The 14,751-nt window shown below is 48.5% G+C and overlaps 1 protein-coding gene across 14 annotated transcripts; it reads left to right on the plus strand.

Moving 5' to 3' along the window:
* Positions 1–108: 108 nt before the first annotated feature.
* On the plus strand, positions 109–14,686 carry NFYA (nuclear transcription factor Y subunit alpha). Of its 14 annotated transcripts, none has more exons than XM_051808454.1 (10): positions 109–239; positions 2,630–2,728; positions 4,270–4,356; positions 6,623–6,769; positions 8,136–8,267; positions 8,904–9,009; positions 9,481–9,647; positions 10,275–10,448; positions 10,801–10,902; positions 11,602–14,686. In XM_051808454.1, exons 2-10 carry the CDS (start codon positions 2,654–2,656, stop codon positions 11,653–11,655), a joined length of 1,044 nt encoding a protein of 347 aa, XP_051664414.1. In that variant the 5' UTR covers positions 109–239; positions 2,630–2,653; the 3' UTR covers positions 11,656–14,686. The 14 variants fall into 14 exon arrangements, with proteins under 14 accessions (XP_051664414.1, XP_051664417.1, XP_051664416.1 ...); XM_051808457.1 differs by having other exon boundaries at positions 9,499–9,647; XM_051808456.1 differs by having other exon boundaries at positions 4,270–4,353.
* Positions 14,687–14,751: the final 65 nt, after the last annotated feature.

Raw genomic sequence — 14,751 nt, forward strand, 5'->3', positions numbered from 1 at the left:
CGCCCCCGACGCGCGAGAGTGGGCGGGGCCCCCCCGCGCGTGCGCAGCGCTGCCCCCGCGCAGGCGCAGAGCCCGCGGGCGGGGCCCGGGAGCGGGTTGGGCGGCGGGGCCCCGCCCCTCGCCCCCTTTGTCCGCGGTTGGGCGCCATCTTGCGCGGCGGGCGAGTGCGGGCGCTGATTGGGCTTCGGGGCCGCGCGGCGGAGCCAATCAGCGCGGGGCGCGGAGCGGAGCGCGGCACGGTGAGCGCGCGCCGGGACGGGCGGGGCGGGGAGCGGGACGGGCGCGGGGCTCCCGGGAGGGGCCCGGAGCGGCGGGTGAGTGGGGCCGGCGCTGCACTCGCCTGCTCCGGGGCTGGCGGCGAACCGGGGCCTGGCTGTTCCGGCGCCGGGCAGGGCAGTCGGTGGCTCGTCCTCCCCCGGCGGGGCCCGGGGCCCGCAGCGCCCCGCCCTCCCCGGGGCCTCCCCGGCGGCAGACGGGCCCGGGCCGCCCCCCCACTCGTCCTGCCCCCCCCCGTTCGCGGCGGTTCGCGGCCGCGGTCGGTGCCGCCGGAGGTGTCCGGTCACGGGGGCTCCGGGAGCGGACCCGGCCCCTCGGGCAGCGGGGGGTGAACCTGCCCAGCCCTCCCGGAGAGCCCCGGGCCGGCGGTTCCCGCAGCACAACGACCCCCGGTCCCTGCCGGACTCGGGACCGATCCCGGGCCCAGCGCTCTGCCGGCCTGTCCTGCCGGGCAGCGCAGACAAAGCGCGGGGGTGAAACCCCGTCCGCCCTTCGCCACTGTTCTTGGAGGGACCGCGGCTCTGCCCTGGAAACTCCACCCGTTCAGATGGGACACGTTGAAACGCGTCCCGGGGCTGGGCATCACACGGGTCTGCCTTTAGAGCGGGCTGTCTGCTCAGGAGACTGGCACTGCTGCAGCTTCTGTGCACTCATATATATGTGTGTGTGTATAGACATGTAAATAAATATATATTCTTGGTGTGCAGGGCCAGGAATTGGACTTTGATGATCCCATCTGGTCCCTTCCAACTTAGGATATTCTGTGATATATATATTTATAGTGCTGGGACCGGAACCCTCAGTCATTCCCAGTGCATTCCCAGTGAGGAGGAGCTGCCTGTGAGCTCACTGGGGGAGGAGCTCCATCCTGCCGTCCACGGATCTCTGATCTTTAAAATTTAACTTGGCTGCTCTGTGTTAATGAAGGGAATGAGATAATCCCTTGCAGGATGAGGAGCCAGCACGTGGAAAATCCGGTCTGTAACTTTGGCCGTGGCTGGTGCAGAGCATTAGGATTACAGTGCTGCTGATATTGTAATTAAACAAGACAGGCTTGATCCGGGGGGCTGGGATGAAGCATTTCCGAGTAGAGGTTTGCCTGTGCTTGATTATTGGTTGTATCATTAAGGAAAACAGAGAACTCCTGGCAAATACAGTGTCCTGGCACCCTGTGCTGGATACTGGAACATTTCCCTGGAGAAGGAAATGTGGGAGCTGCTCTCTGACAGGCCCACAGGCATTTGGGGCAGAAATGAAGTATCCAGTGCAGAACTGAAAGGAGACACATGTCAGACACCAGCATGTTCAGGAAGAATATTTACTTGCTTTTATTCTGGCAGGTTGGGAGAAACTGTTAGTAAATGGGCAAAGGATGGAGCTGAAACGGCAGCAGTAACCACAGCAACTGTTCCAGGGAGTCTGGGACTACATTCTGTCAGCATTCCTTGGAAAACTGAGAGAGCCTGAGGGGGTTTGTTGCTTTAGGCTTTGAAAATTAAAGTTCCAGGCTGTGTTTTCTTTCCCTAATGTAGCAGGTACTTGTTCAGTCATGACATGAATCGAAGACCTTGTTACAGTAACAGTAAGAATTCTTCCCTTGATCCTGGGAGAAGCAGGGTGAGGGAAAAGGAGGTGCTGGAGCTGATGTTTTATTTCAGCACTGTGTTCATGTGTGTAGGGAAAGGGCCAAGGAACGAGAGGCAGCAGGAGGGTGGAGGCGCTGGGAAATCTACTGGTGGTTCCCAAAATATACAAGGAATATCTTTGAATATATAAGTTCTTTATGGGAGATATTAAGCCCTGTGAGGGTCGTGAGGCTCCCCCATCCCTGGAAGTGTTCGAGGCCAGGTTTGATGGGGCTGGGAGGGGGTGGAACTGGGTGGGCTTTAAGGTCCCCCCTGAGCCAAACCATTCCATGATTCTATGGAAATAAGAGGAAAGGGAAGAGATATGAGGAATGGTGTGTAGTGGGGGAAGGAGAGGGCTTCAGTTAGCTCTGCTGGATTCTTGAAATGTAGTTTGGTTTTACACCCAAATGTTGCATTTTTGGAGGTTCTTTAGCAGTGACACTCCCCCCACAGGCAGGTGTCTGTAGCCCAGGACATGCAGACTCCAAGAGGAGGAAGAACAGGTTCAGAGCTCCTGTTGGAGGCACTGAAGATCAGGACAGAACTGGGACACTCTGCCCCTCAGTCAGGGTAGATGTGCTTGAATTGACCTCTCTGGTTTGTTCCTGTCCCTCAGGAAGCAGCAGCTGCCTGTGAGCAGCAGATGCTTTGCTGTGCAGCCCCTGTAGGAGGACACAGATGTGCCACCTCGGGACAATAACGAGCTGCTCTGTCCCTCTCTGCAGGAGCCAGCCCAGGGTCCCGTGGCCATGGAGCAGTACACGGCCAACAGCAACAGCTCCACGGAGCAGATCGTGGTGCAGGCCGGGCAGATCCAGCAGCAGGTATGGAAGGTGGGAGGGGGCTGGGGGGGTCAGTGCTCACTGACACCCCCTTTGTGGCCCCAGAGGGTCACAGGAGCACTGAGGGGCTTTGTGACCCTGCCTGGACACGTGTTCACCTGACTCCTGGCACCTGCTCAGGGATCTGACTTGGCTGAAGGTCAGAGGAAACGTGGGTTTTATAATACAGGAATTATCAGATTAAATTGCAGGTGTGCAGGTTGCCAGATTTCAGTGTAGCAAGGAGTTGGCAGAGTTTGGGATGTGAGGAGAGGAACAAATCTCTGGAAATGGAGGAGACAGACTATGAACAGAAACAGGCAGTTGTCCACAGGAACAGTGTAGGGTCCCCTCCAAATTGAAACAGGTTTTGTTCAAGCCCACAGAGGCTTCCTCCAAGCTTCCTCAAAAGAAATATTTATTGAGATTCTTAATTTTACAACTACAGGTGGATCAAAAAGAACATACAGTACAGAAATTAAACAAACCATGTAGCTTGGGATGAACTGATCCCTTCCAGAAAGAAGTTCCTAGTTCATGTTACAATGTGCAGATGAGCAGGGCTGGATTTTTAAGGGCTTATTGATTTTTACTGTTAAACTTCCCCCGTTCAGATTTTGTGATGTATTTTCAGATAAGTTGTGCTGCTGCTGAATTTTTGTTGCATCTTCTGTTTGTTCTAGTTCAAGGCAAGAGGAGTTTAATAGTTTGTCATGCAAAGGGATGAGCCACTGGATCATGTTCTCAGCGAGATCTGCTTTGCTTTGGCTTCAGCAAGGACCAGCTTCTCCCATTGAATTTAATTAACTTTTTCAGGCAGAACAAGATTGCACTTGAGGTTAAAAAACTTTACATTAGGGTTTATCAAAAATACCTGCTTCCAGCAGACAACCAAAGATCTATGTGGTTTTATTGACACTTTCACTGTCAGTACATGCTCTTAAAGCCTGTGTTTGACATGAGATGTTTTTCTAAAATGAGTTGTTTTAACAGGCTGTTGCAGTACAGCTCTTAGGAAAGAGCTGTCCTTCCTCTCCCCAGCGCTAACACAGTTACACAGATTATTTTGGGACTCTTACCAAGGAGGCTAAAGATAGAGAAGGCTTTTAGCTCTAACTGCTCTTGCAGCCTCTCCAGATTGTCCTTCAAGGTCAGTGGTGGGCAGAGATTGACACAGAGGGCAGAGATGAAGCTCCCACTGTGCTGCAGGAAGGGGTTTGTGGCCTTTATTGTGACAAACCAGTGTAACCAAACCCTGCAGCCCTTCCCAGTGAGAAACCTGGGCAGTGAAGGGAGCACTGAGCAAGATAAAACCCTGAAACTGAGGTTTCACATTCTGCCAAACAATCCCTCCTGTCCCTTGTAGGTGAATTCAGTCGGGGTGTTGAAGCCTGTCTGTGGGAATTCCATCCGTAGGTTTGCTAAACGTTCCCACTCCTCGTGTTCCCAGAGCAGTTGTATGAATTTTACACTCACCCTCGTCGTTGTGTCGTGCCAGAGCTGTGCCTTTCCCTGTTTCAAGCTCTCCCTGTTCCTGTTCCCAGCAGCAGGGAGGTGTCACTGCTGTCCAGCTGCAGACTGAGGCCCAGGTGGCATCGGCCTCAGGCCAGCAAGTCCAGACCCTGCAGGTAGTGGTGATCTCTCTGATTGTGTTTCTGAGCACTGCATGACCCTCCCCACGCCACATATCTAATGCTGTGTTTGTTCAGGGCTGCAGGAGGGGCAGGAGCATGTGGCAGCAGCAGCACCTGTGCTGGATGCTGTAGGGCTCTGGGGTTTTCCATGGCCTTGGAGCTTGGCTGGGCTCTCCCAGAACCCCTGCTGCATTCAGGAATTCCTGCTGCTGTGGTTCTGAAAGGGAACAGTCATTAAATGGGGCTTCAGAGGAAAAAACGTGCAGGTGAGGAAGTGACAGTGGAGATAAACCCCAAAGATTTCCTGTAGTTCCAAGGAGATGAGTTTTCTGATCTCCCCCGTGGGGAGTTCTGTAGTTCTTCACTCCATGACAGGCAGAGGTGGTGGGTGAGCCCTGAGCTTGAAGAGTGAAACCTTTTCCTGTGATGGAAAGAGCACCTGGGGACAATATTGGCCTCTCTGGGATGGAGTGATCCAATTCCTTATTTACAAATGACTAACACAGGGCAACCCAGGAGCAGTGGGAATCCGAGCAGTAAATACATCACAGATGGAAAGAAATCATTTGTTTCAGTGTGAAGTATTTTCTGTCTGCAGATCCCATTTCCTTGCCTCACACAGGGTTTACAGGGGCTCACAAACCCTCTTTAAAGCAGCTGACAGACCCTGGGCAGCCCTAGCATTTAGCACTGCACTTTGCTCTCAGTTTTTTGGTTTCATTTAGTTTTGAATTCTTCAGAGCAGGAGAGTTCCAGGGGGCTGGAATGGTCTTGCCAGGTGCAAAGTGAACACAGCATTTTTTATGTTCAGAGTTAAAATCTGAATTGCTGGCTGACTTGGATTGCTTGGGTCCCTGTGGCCTCTGGTTGTTGCTATGTTCCCCACCCTCTCTTCATTTTGTCTTGCTCTAATTCATTAACAAAAGTCCTGGAATGTGTCGTTTTCCTTTCTGCTTATTGGATATTGTGCTGCTGCCTGTGCTTCTCTGTGGCTGACATGAGCATGCTCCTCCCTGTAACCCAGACCAAGTCCTGCTGATGTGGTGAGGGACGTGGATGTGACTGTACAGGCTGAGGGACAGCAGTGTCACAGCTGGGAGGTGACCTGTGAAGTCACCAGATTGGGGGTAGGACTCATCTCTGAGGTACAGCTGCATTCCCTGCATGTGCTGGGACCTCGCTCCTGAGGTGTGTGAACCCTGCAAGGTTCCCTCTGTTCAGGGATCCCAGAGTGTCCTGACTGTCCCAGGGATTCACAAGGAGAAACATGGGAACTCACTGACTTTTACCAGGTTATGTTACTCTTGTTCCCAAACAGCTCAGCTTCCTATTTCATAACTCATTTCACATTTAAGCTGTGGAGGAGAGCATTTTCCAAGATATATTTGGGGAAATGGGGGATGTGGCAGGTGAGGGTGTTTGAACAGAGAGGTTTTCCCCTTCTTTTTCTTTTCATGGACCTTTCTCCCAGAGACTTTCATGCCAAACTTACCATAGAATCCCAGACTGGTTTTGTTGGAAGGGACCTTAAAGCCCATCCAGTGCCACCCCCTGCCATGGGCAGGGACACCTTCCACTATCCCAGCTTGCTCCAAACCCTTCCAACCTGACCTTGGACACTTCCAGGGATGGGGCTCCACAGCTTCTCTGGGCAACCTGTGCCAGGGCCTCCCCATGCTCAGATATATATTTATGTTTATAAATCCACTCTAAGCCTTGTTGGGCTCAGAAGTGGCTGCTGCTCATCTGCTTTCACTTTTCCTCCCTGAACTGCATTTTGTGTTGCTCCAGTTACAATTTTCACTTAATAACTATGAAGAGTTTCTCTAAGCACATCACATGCTCCGTGTCAGTCAGGAAATGGAAATGTTGTAGGCATGAAATTGGAGAGAGCTGAAGCCACCCCAGAATCTCCCTGTAAGAGCAGCTTATCCAGAGCTCTCTCAATAGGAACCCCCATTAAAGATCAGTAATTGTGATGTGGAGAATGGAGTTTCTTTTATTCCACGTTGCTCTTGGGCTGTGCATGAAGGTAGCTACCGTGGCTCGAAAATCTAGTGCTGCTTTTCATGCTTTGTGGCAATTAGACTGCAAGAGAAGCAGATCATTGACTAAACCCCACAGCACATCCCGGGGAAGCTTTAGAAAGCCAGGCTGTTAGTGCCTGTTGCTGGGTTTCTGTGCCCACCCCGTCGCTGGGGGTGAGCCCTGGAGCTCTGGGTGGCAGTGCCAGGGGGTTTCATCGTGGCTCTCTCTGTTGCAGGTGCAGGGGCAGCCGCTGATGGTCCAGGTGAGCGGCGGGCAGCTCATCACCTCCACCGGGCAGCCCATCATGGTGCAGGCCGTGCCCGGCGGGCAGGGCCAGACCATCATGCAGGTCCCGGTGTCGGGCACGCAGGGGCTGCAGCAGGTGAGACAAACAGCCAGGGCTGGTGCCAGCTCACAGGGGACACACATGCTGGGTGTTCCCACAGCCACGGGGCTGGGCCAGAAACACCGTGGGCACAGGCTGCTTCCTGCGGGTGTGGAGCGCCATGAAGGGCCGTTGGGAACTCGGCTCTTGTGCTTTGTGGCTCGGTGCAAACCTTTTGGGTGAAGGTGCAAACCTTTTGGGTGAAGGTGCAAACCTTTTGGGTGAAGTCCACTAAAACACAGCTGGGTTGGTTTGGGTTTTTTTTGTACAGTTGTGGAATGGTTTGGGTTGGGAAGGACCTTAAAGCCCATCCCATTCCACACCCTGCCACGGGCAGGGGCACCTTCCACTAGTCCAGGTGTTTTGTTTGTTGGGATGGTTTTTTTCATTTTACCTGGCCCTTGCAGTGTACTTGGGGATCTGGTGCCTGCTCAATTTATGACTCAGAAAGAGGATTTGAAAAAAAAAACCAACCTGAAGAAAGCCTCTGGAAAACACCTCCTGTGCTTGAGCTCATCTAATATGTGATGGCTGAAGGGGAATTTAAACGTCCCCTTTGCACAGAAGGCAATACTGTAGAAGGTACAGAAGGTGGATTTTTTTGGAAACAATTATCTGGAAATACTTGTAAATTTAAAGAGGTGGTTGAAGTGTTTTTGTTTGTGAAGCAAAGGGAAGATCTGTAACCATGGCATAGTGGAAGTGTCCTGGTGATTTAGAATGGGATTTAGGAATCCAGTTCAGCAGAGTCCAGGAAGGCAAACAATGTCTTGGTGTTTTGAGAGGTTAATTTAAAATTTCTTTTGTTGAAAACGATTATATTTTGTGCAAGGTTTTTTCCAGTCTGGTTGTTGGAGGAAAATCAATAACTGGGTTTTTAAGCACAAGCTTCAAACCATGTTCCAGTTCCATTTTTTAATCTAAGAATGTTTCATGGTGGTGGAAAGACTTTGCAAAGCTGAGGACAACTTTATATATACCAGGAGTACTTCTGTATGCTGGATAATTAACTCTCTACAGATGTCTTAAATCTTAGTCCTCTTCTTCTTTCACCTGACTATTATTATTACCAGTTTCATGTGAATAATTTATTTCTTCTGACTGATATATTGTGTAAGCAGTGGAGAACTGCTGGAGCACAGTGACACAGCATGTTGGTCCCTCTGCTGTGTGGCTGTGGTGATGTGTCACAGGGAGGAATCCATTAAAACTCCTCATTTTAAAATGGAAAAAGAGAAGACTCGGTGCTTTCTTTTTCTGTGCAACAGTAAATCATCCTCAGAGATGACTTGGTCATGCTGAGGCCAAGGAGGGAGAAATCAGAGGCATAGTTAATGTTCCTTTCTGACTCTTTCTTCCACAGATTCAGTTGGTCCAGCCAGGTCAGATTCAGATTCAAGGTGGGCAGGCTGTGCAGGTACAGGGGCAGCAGGGCCAGACCCAGCAGATCATTATACAGCAGCCCCAGACTGCAGTTACTGCTGGCCAGACACAGGTAACTGCACCAGCATGAAAGGCTTTTCTGGAGAGGATCAGGAAGAGAAACTTGCCAAATGACTTAAGATGTGGTTAAGTAAAAAAGGGAAAAATATTGAGGAGAACTTGAGAATAAATGTCATGTTTTTGTAGTGTTTCCATACATAACTCTGGGGCAGAATAACTAGATTGCATGTTTTTATCCATTGTGTCTTTGTATTTTATTGGTTTGTGGTTGTTTTTGTCTATTTGTTGAATTTTGAAAACATGAAGCATTGCTAATTCCATACTTGGGCCATTTTGTGGAGTAGTCCAGTCACACCTGGGGTTTCTGCTGATGCTTTTGGTTAGGACCAAAATTAAATTTTGGAGCAGAATGGTTCTTCCTTTTGCATATTCATAGCGAGACAGGAAACCTAGAATTTGTTCTTTCAATATTGAACACTGCACTGTTAGAGGAAGTATCTCACATGTGCTTCAGGTGTTTTATCTCCAGTTATTTGGTCTGTGCTCCAGCCTGTTTCTTGATGCTGGTAATGAGGCAACAGTAACAGATGCCTGGAACACCTCAAGCACCATGTGCTAATTCAGGAATTGTAAAATGTGGGGAAAAAAAAGCACTCTGTAAAGTTCCTGTGTTGTTTGTTTTGTTTAGACCCAGCAACAAATAGCAGTGCAAGGCCAGCAGGTGGCCCAGGCTGCTGAGGGCCAGACCATCGTGTACCAGCCCGTGAACGCCGACGGCACCATCCTGCAGCAAGGTAGAGAGCTGGGGAGAAGGGGCTCTTGGGTTAGTTAGTGCCCTGGGGTTATTGTCAAAGAACACACTGAGCTGAGTGCTGGGATCACACTCTTGCTGTGTGAATGTGGGAGGAGATGCTTTTGTTCTGCTGGAATTCACTCCGAGGTTCTTTCCCCGGAACTGTGTACAATGGGTCTTGTCTTTGGCAAGGGCTGTTAGAACAGAAACCCTTAATTTTGCTGTTACACCTCAAGAGTACACGGTCTCTTATGTCACACAGGGGTTACTGTGCAGGCACAAATGCAAAAACCAGGAATTCTGATGGAATTTAGTTACTCAGTTCCGTGCTTTCGTGATTCTCTGCATGTTATGGAAGGATGAATGAGTAAAACACAGAAGTGGGACTAATGGTGTTCCCTTCTTTTTGTGTGCGTGTTTTTGTTTCGTTTTTCTTTTTTTTTTTTTTCTTTTGTGTTTTACTTCCTTAAAGTTACAGTCCCTGTTACAGGCATGATCACCATTCCAGCAGCCAGCCTGGCTGGAGCACAGATTGTCCAGACAGGAGCCAACACCAACACCACCAGCAGTGGCCAAGGGACAGTCACAGTGACACTGCCAGTGGCTGGAAACGTTGTCAATTCAGGGGGAATGGTCATGGTAGGTGTGAAACTTCCCACTGATGTCTTTAAGGGCTGAGGTTTAAGATGCCTGTACACAGACCTGCCTGGATTTTCACAGGGGTGTGGAGTGATAGGGAGCAATGGCCTTAAGGCTTAAATAGTTTGAGTCAACAGTTAATTTTCTCGAGGGTCCCTCAGGATTTGGTTCACAGAGGCTTTTCCTGCCAGCTCCTATTTCTTTTGTAGTGTGAGGCCCTTTACCTGGAGTTTTGTTGGTCCCCACTAGATGTCAGCAGCTCTGCAATGTTTGCTTAGAAATGCTCTGAAATTAGCATGTAATTCAAATAAGAGAGAACCCAAAAAAAAGGGAAGACTTGGTATGTCCTGTTTAACTGTACAAGAAGCAGCAACATGGTCATGGAATTGTGTAATTTATTGAAATTCTGCTTTTATCAGAAAAGAAAAAGCAAGCAGGAGTAATAAGTAATTGACTTGTTTAAATTTGTTCTGCAGTTTGAGAACAGCTTTGTTGCTGCTTTAAGCAGCTGCATTATCTGAGCAAAACCCAAACACTTTCCATTTTAATGGTTTGATTTTTTTAACTATTTTTAGTGTTCATTTTGTGTTGTGAGCTGCAAGTACTAAACCCACCTTCTCTGCACAGATGGTGCCTGGAGCTGGGTCAGTCCCAGCCATCCAGAGAATCCCTTTGCCTGGGGCAGAGATGCTGGAAGAGGAGCCCCTCTACGTGAATGCCAAGCAGTACCACCGCATCCTGAAGAGGAGACAGGCACGGGCTAAGCTGGAAGCAGAGGGGAAAATTCCCAAGGAAAGAAGGGTGAGAAGACAACTCTGATCTAACACAGGGTTGCTCTGAGAAAGGCACAGAACCACACCCAGGCTGGAAAATGAGGACTGGAATCTTGGTGGTTTTTAATGTTCTTGTTGTTCGTAAGCTACATCAGGGCAAATTTTTTAAGTCCTTTGGGGACAGTCCTGCTTCCTTTGGATGCCTTGGGGTGTCTTTGGAGCTGTGTTACAAGTGGGTGTTGACTGTACCCATGCTGTCTGGGGGCAGGGGGATGGATGGGGACGGGGCAGGCTTTTCCAGCGGTCGGGAATTTCCCCTAAGGAAGCACTGACCTGGAGATTGTGGCTGCTCTCTCACGTCCTGCTTCCCTTTGCTGCAGAAATACCTGCACGAGTCCCGGCACCGGCACGCCATGGCCAGGAAACGGGGAGAGGGGGGACGCTTCTTCTCCCCCAAGGAAAAGGACAGCCCTCACATGCAGGTCAGTGGGGTTTGGTCTGGCTGTTGGACAGCTGCCCCTGTCAGTCCTTCACGTTGCTCTTTACAGGTGTTGTACTGGTTTGTTTGGGTTTTTTGGAGCCTGCTGACCGTTGTCCTTCCCTGCCTTCGAATTTATGTTTCAGGCATTGGGGAAAAAACCTCCTGTCTTGTAGAGAGCAAGTGATGTTTGCCTTGAGGAATGTAATGACTGTAATGTGGATAGAAGTGTATTCGCTTTGTATTTCTTAGGGCAAACTCACACAAACATTCTGTGTTTGTAAAATAGAAAAATAAAACGTGAATATCTGATTCTTAGCTGCACATTGATTTGCATAGAAAGTGCAAGGCAGGTTTCAAAGGAAGGGATGCAATGGAGTAGAATCAGCAGGTTCTGTTGTTCATCAGTTCTTTGGAGCAGTCCTGTGGCTTTAGGGAATGTTTCTTATCCTGAAGTAGAATCCTTCCCAAATACCAGGCCAGTAATAGGTCTTCCTGATTATCAGGGATGGCACCTTCCTGGGAACTGTTAGGATTTTTGTATCCCAGTCTCTTACACTGGCCTGTAAAACCCAGGAACACTAGGACACATGTCAGTATGAAGGGAGGGGCAGGAGTGTCTGCTCCTGGTAGCTGTGTGTGCTTCTCCCTGCTTCATGGAGAAGTGTTGAAGTCCAACCTGGGATGTATTTTGTGTCTGCAGGATCCCACTCAGACCAACGAAGAAGCGATGACACAGATGATCAGAGTCTCCTAACCACTGCTTCCAGGAGAAAAGCACCTGGATGGAATTCCCAGACCTCCTGCCAGTCTGTCCTGTCTGTCCAGTGTGTCCAGCAAGTCTTTGAGTGGGACAATCACCCAGTCACAGCCTGTCCTTTTCTACAGAACAAGCACCACGTGTTCAGGGCGTGGTTGAGATTTTAACAACAGAAACTTCCAGACTTCCTTGGTGCACTCTCCTGATCCAGCACAGGGAATTTGGAGTCTCACTGCTCGTCAGCTGCACCACAGGACTGTGTTTGCCCAGCAGAGACTTATTTCCATCCACTCCTGACACCTTTGGACTTCGTTTCCCTGAACTGGTCCCTGTTGTTGCACTTCTGGACCTGGCAGAAACTGAAGGGGATTCTTTTCAGTTCCACCTTGTAAATGTGTAAAACAACAAGCTCTTCTCGGGGAAAGGTTCAGCCATCCAGTCAATGGTAGAAATACTCAAGATTACTGCAGGACTTGGTGTATTGTGTGTCTGTTCCAAGAACTAAGATAGGAGAGGGTGATGTGGGGAGAAGGATTTCATTAGTAAAAGCAATCTCTGGGGGGTTTTTATATGTTTATTGCCAGTAGTCGTTGCTTTGGAAGAAAACTGGATGCGAGTATAAAAGTGATTTAAACTTTTAAGTGAGTCTCTTCCAAAGGGTTTTTTGTTTTAAACCTTCCCTCTAACCTGCCAGTCGAGTGCAGAGTTCCTCCAGAAGACATCAAATCCTCAGTCTCAGAGTGTTGGCACTTGATCAGCTTCATGATGGTATTTCTTGATGCCCAGATCCAATCTACAATTCTGCAGAGTGAGGGGTGTTCATTACAGCAGCAGCTGGGGCAGCTCATCTCATCCTGAGGTACCTGAAGAACTGTTAACAAATGAAGGCAGATACTGAAGAACCTTTCAGGCTTTATTATAGGTTATTCTCTTTAAAACAAAAAAAGAAGTGGCACTTAATGAAAGAGGAGTACTTAGTTTTAAAAAAAGGGACTTTTTCATGACCTGCAGCTGGCTTTGGGCTGAGCAACTCCACAAACAGCTTTAGCTTTAATTCTGTAGCTCATTCCAGATTCTCAGCCTGCTCCATTTTTTCTGCTTTAAAATGTGGTGATAGGAGCAGTAGCCAAAAGCAGTTAACAGGTGAATCTCACATCATTCCATGCCTGTCCTCCTCCACCTTAATGAGTTTAAAGCTGCTCTGTGTATCAGGTGCCTGCTGGAGTTCTCAGATCTTCCAATTTTTGTGTTCTGTGGTTAAAACTGGATCACGGTGGTGAAACTTGGGATTGGGAATATTGCCAGGTAAATATGAACCTGGACAGGTGAAGCTGCAGAGTGAGGGGTTTTGGGGTTTTTGAGCAAAGCAGCCAAGGGTGGCTGAGACTGGGTGAAGTGCAGTGAACGTTGTTTTCAAGTGGAAAAGGAAGTAAATGCAGCTTGAAAAATAAACCCCACATTATTTCTTCCCCCTCCCCGCCCACATTTTCCCAGTTACTGGAAGCTTATGACTAAAGACAAAGTGGAGGATAAATTAGCAAGTTGTGGATACAAAAGACAGAGCCTTGAAAATTCTATTGACTTTGCATAAAAGAAAAGTACTAAACCTAAGAATATGAGAAGGAAGTGAGGGAATGCAAGAGGAGGGAGCAGAAATGTGGAGAAATGCTGGATGCTACATTGTCTGCAGGCAGTCCTGGAGGAAGAGGATGCCTGTCCAGGTACTAGGGGTGACTCCACCTGTGGAAGCAGGTGCCAGTGGAGGAGGAAATGCAGGTGGGTGTTCATAATTGGGCAGCTTGATGTTCTAAAGGATTCCAGTTCATTTTTCTGAATTCCTAGCTCTCTGTGCCCTCCCCACGGTGTTGATGGCATCGTTGGGGCCTTGGGTGCTTCTGCCTTAAATTCTTGCCCAATTCCAGCGTGGTGCTGATTTTCCTCACTTGGCACCTGAAACCCTCACACAGCATTTCCTGGGAGCTCCCCCATTTCAGGAACATGCAGCTCCCTTAGGGAGTAACATATGCTTTAGTTGGGTTTGCAGCAGCATTGTAAATATTTTTTTTAGAGCATTTGTACATTTTGTTGGTGGAATATTTTAGTGCTGGAATAAGAGCCTCTCCGTGATGTTTCTGCTGTTTAGCTGATGGTTAATCTCTGTCCTGAGGGAGCCCCTCTGAGAGCTGGAAATTGGGAAGCAAGGTTATTGCTCTGACATAGTTTTTGTTTTGGTTTGGTTTTTTTTTAAGGAGTAATTACTTTTCTTAAAGAACTTGTAAGCTTCTTCTAAACAGGTAGAACTTGTTTCCTGATAAGCCCTTCATATCTAGGTTCTCTGATCCATTGTTGTAGAATGTGTATGAAGACATGGATTTGTGTTATAGAAAGTCTTACTGTTGATACTTTAAATAGTGATGTGACAGCCTGAGTGCTCTGGTCAGATTTTTGTTTGTTTTGGGTTGTGTATCACTGCTAAAAGTCCTGTTTACTTGGTGAGACTGGAGTCACTGGTCAACACCACAGTACCAAAAATGTCTGTTTTCTTTTCTGGGGGAAATTTGTTAAATTGGAGACATCGTCCAGTTCGAACCTGTCTAGTAATTAAATGAGAATTCTTTGTTTATTGGCTACACTTGAGCAGAAACTTCAGGAGAGAGTAAAAGGGTGAGGATAAAAGAGGCTCGGGGAGAAATGCGGTCGATTGACCCAGAGCACCGAAGCAGTGAACCCCTCAAAAACCAGATTTATATGAGTGTAAAGAGCGGGATTTGGAAAAAAATGGTTCTCAAGTGATGCTAGATGGGTTTAAGGCCCTGCATGTTAAAAAGAAGGGAAAAATAAACTTTTCTTTGTGAATGGACAGGGGAGGGTCCTGAGGTTGAAGTAATGTCAGGCAAAGTTTGTATATAGTTAAAAGTTTATAATTTTTTTTATACGATGCATTTTTTCAAGTGTATTTTGGTCTTTAATAGATGCAATTGTAAGTACTGTGTACACTCTCCAGCTAATAAAATTTATAAACCGGGAAGCTTTTTCCCTGTATTTGGACGTTGCGAGTGACGTGGCAGCTGTGAGGGCAGGGGGTGGCTTTGG

Source organism: Manacus candei, unplaced genomic scaffold (genome assembly GCF_025592945.1).
Source record: "Manacus candei isolate 608988 ecotype Guabito, Panama unplaced genomic scaffold, ASM2559294v1 h1tg000073l, whole genome shotgun sequence".
Taxonomy (NCBI): domain Eukaryota; kingdom Metazoa; phylum Chordata; class Aves; order Passeriformes; family Pipridae; genus Manacus; species Manacus candei.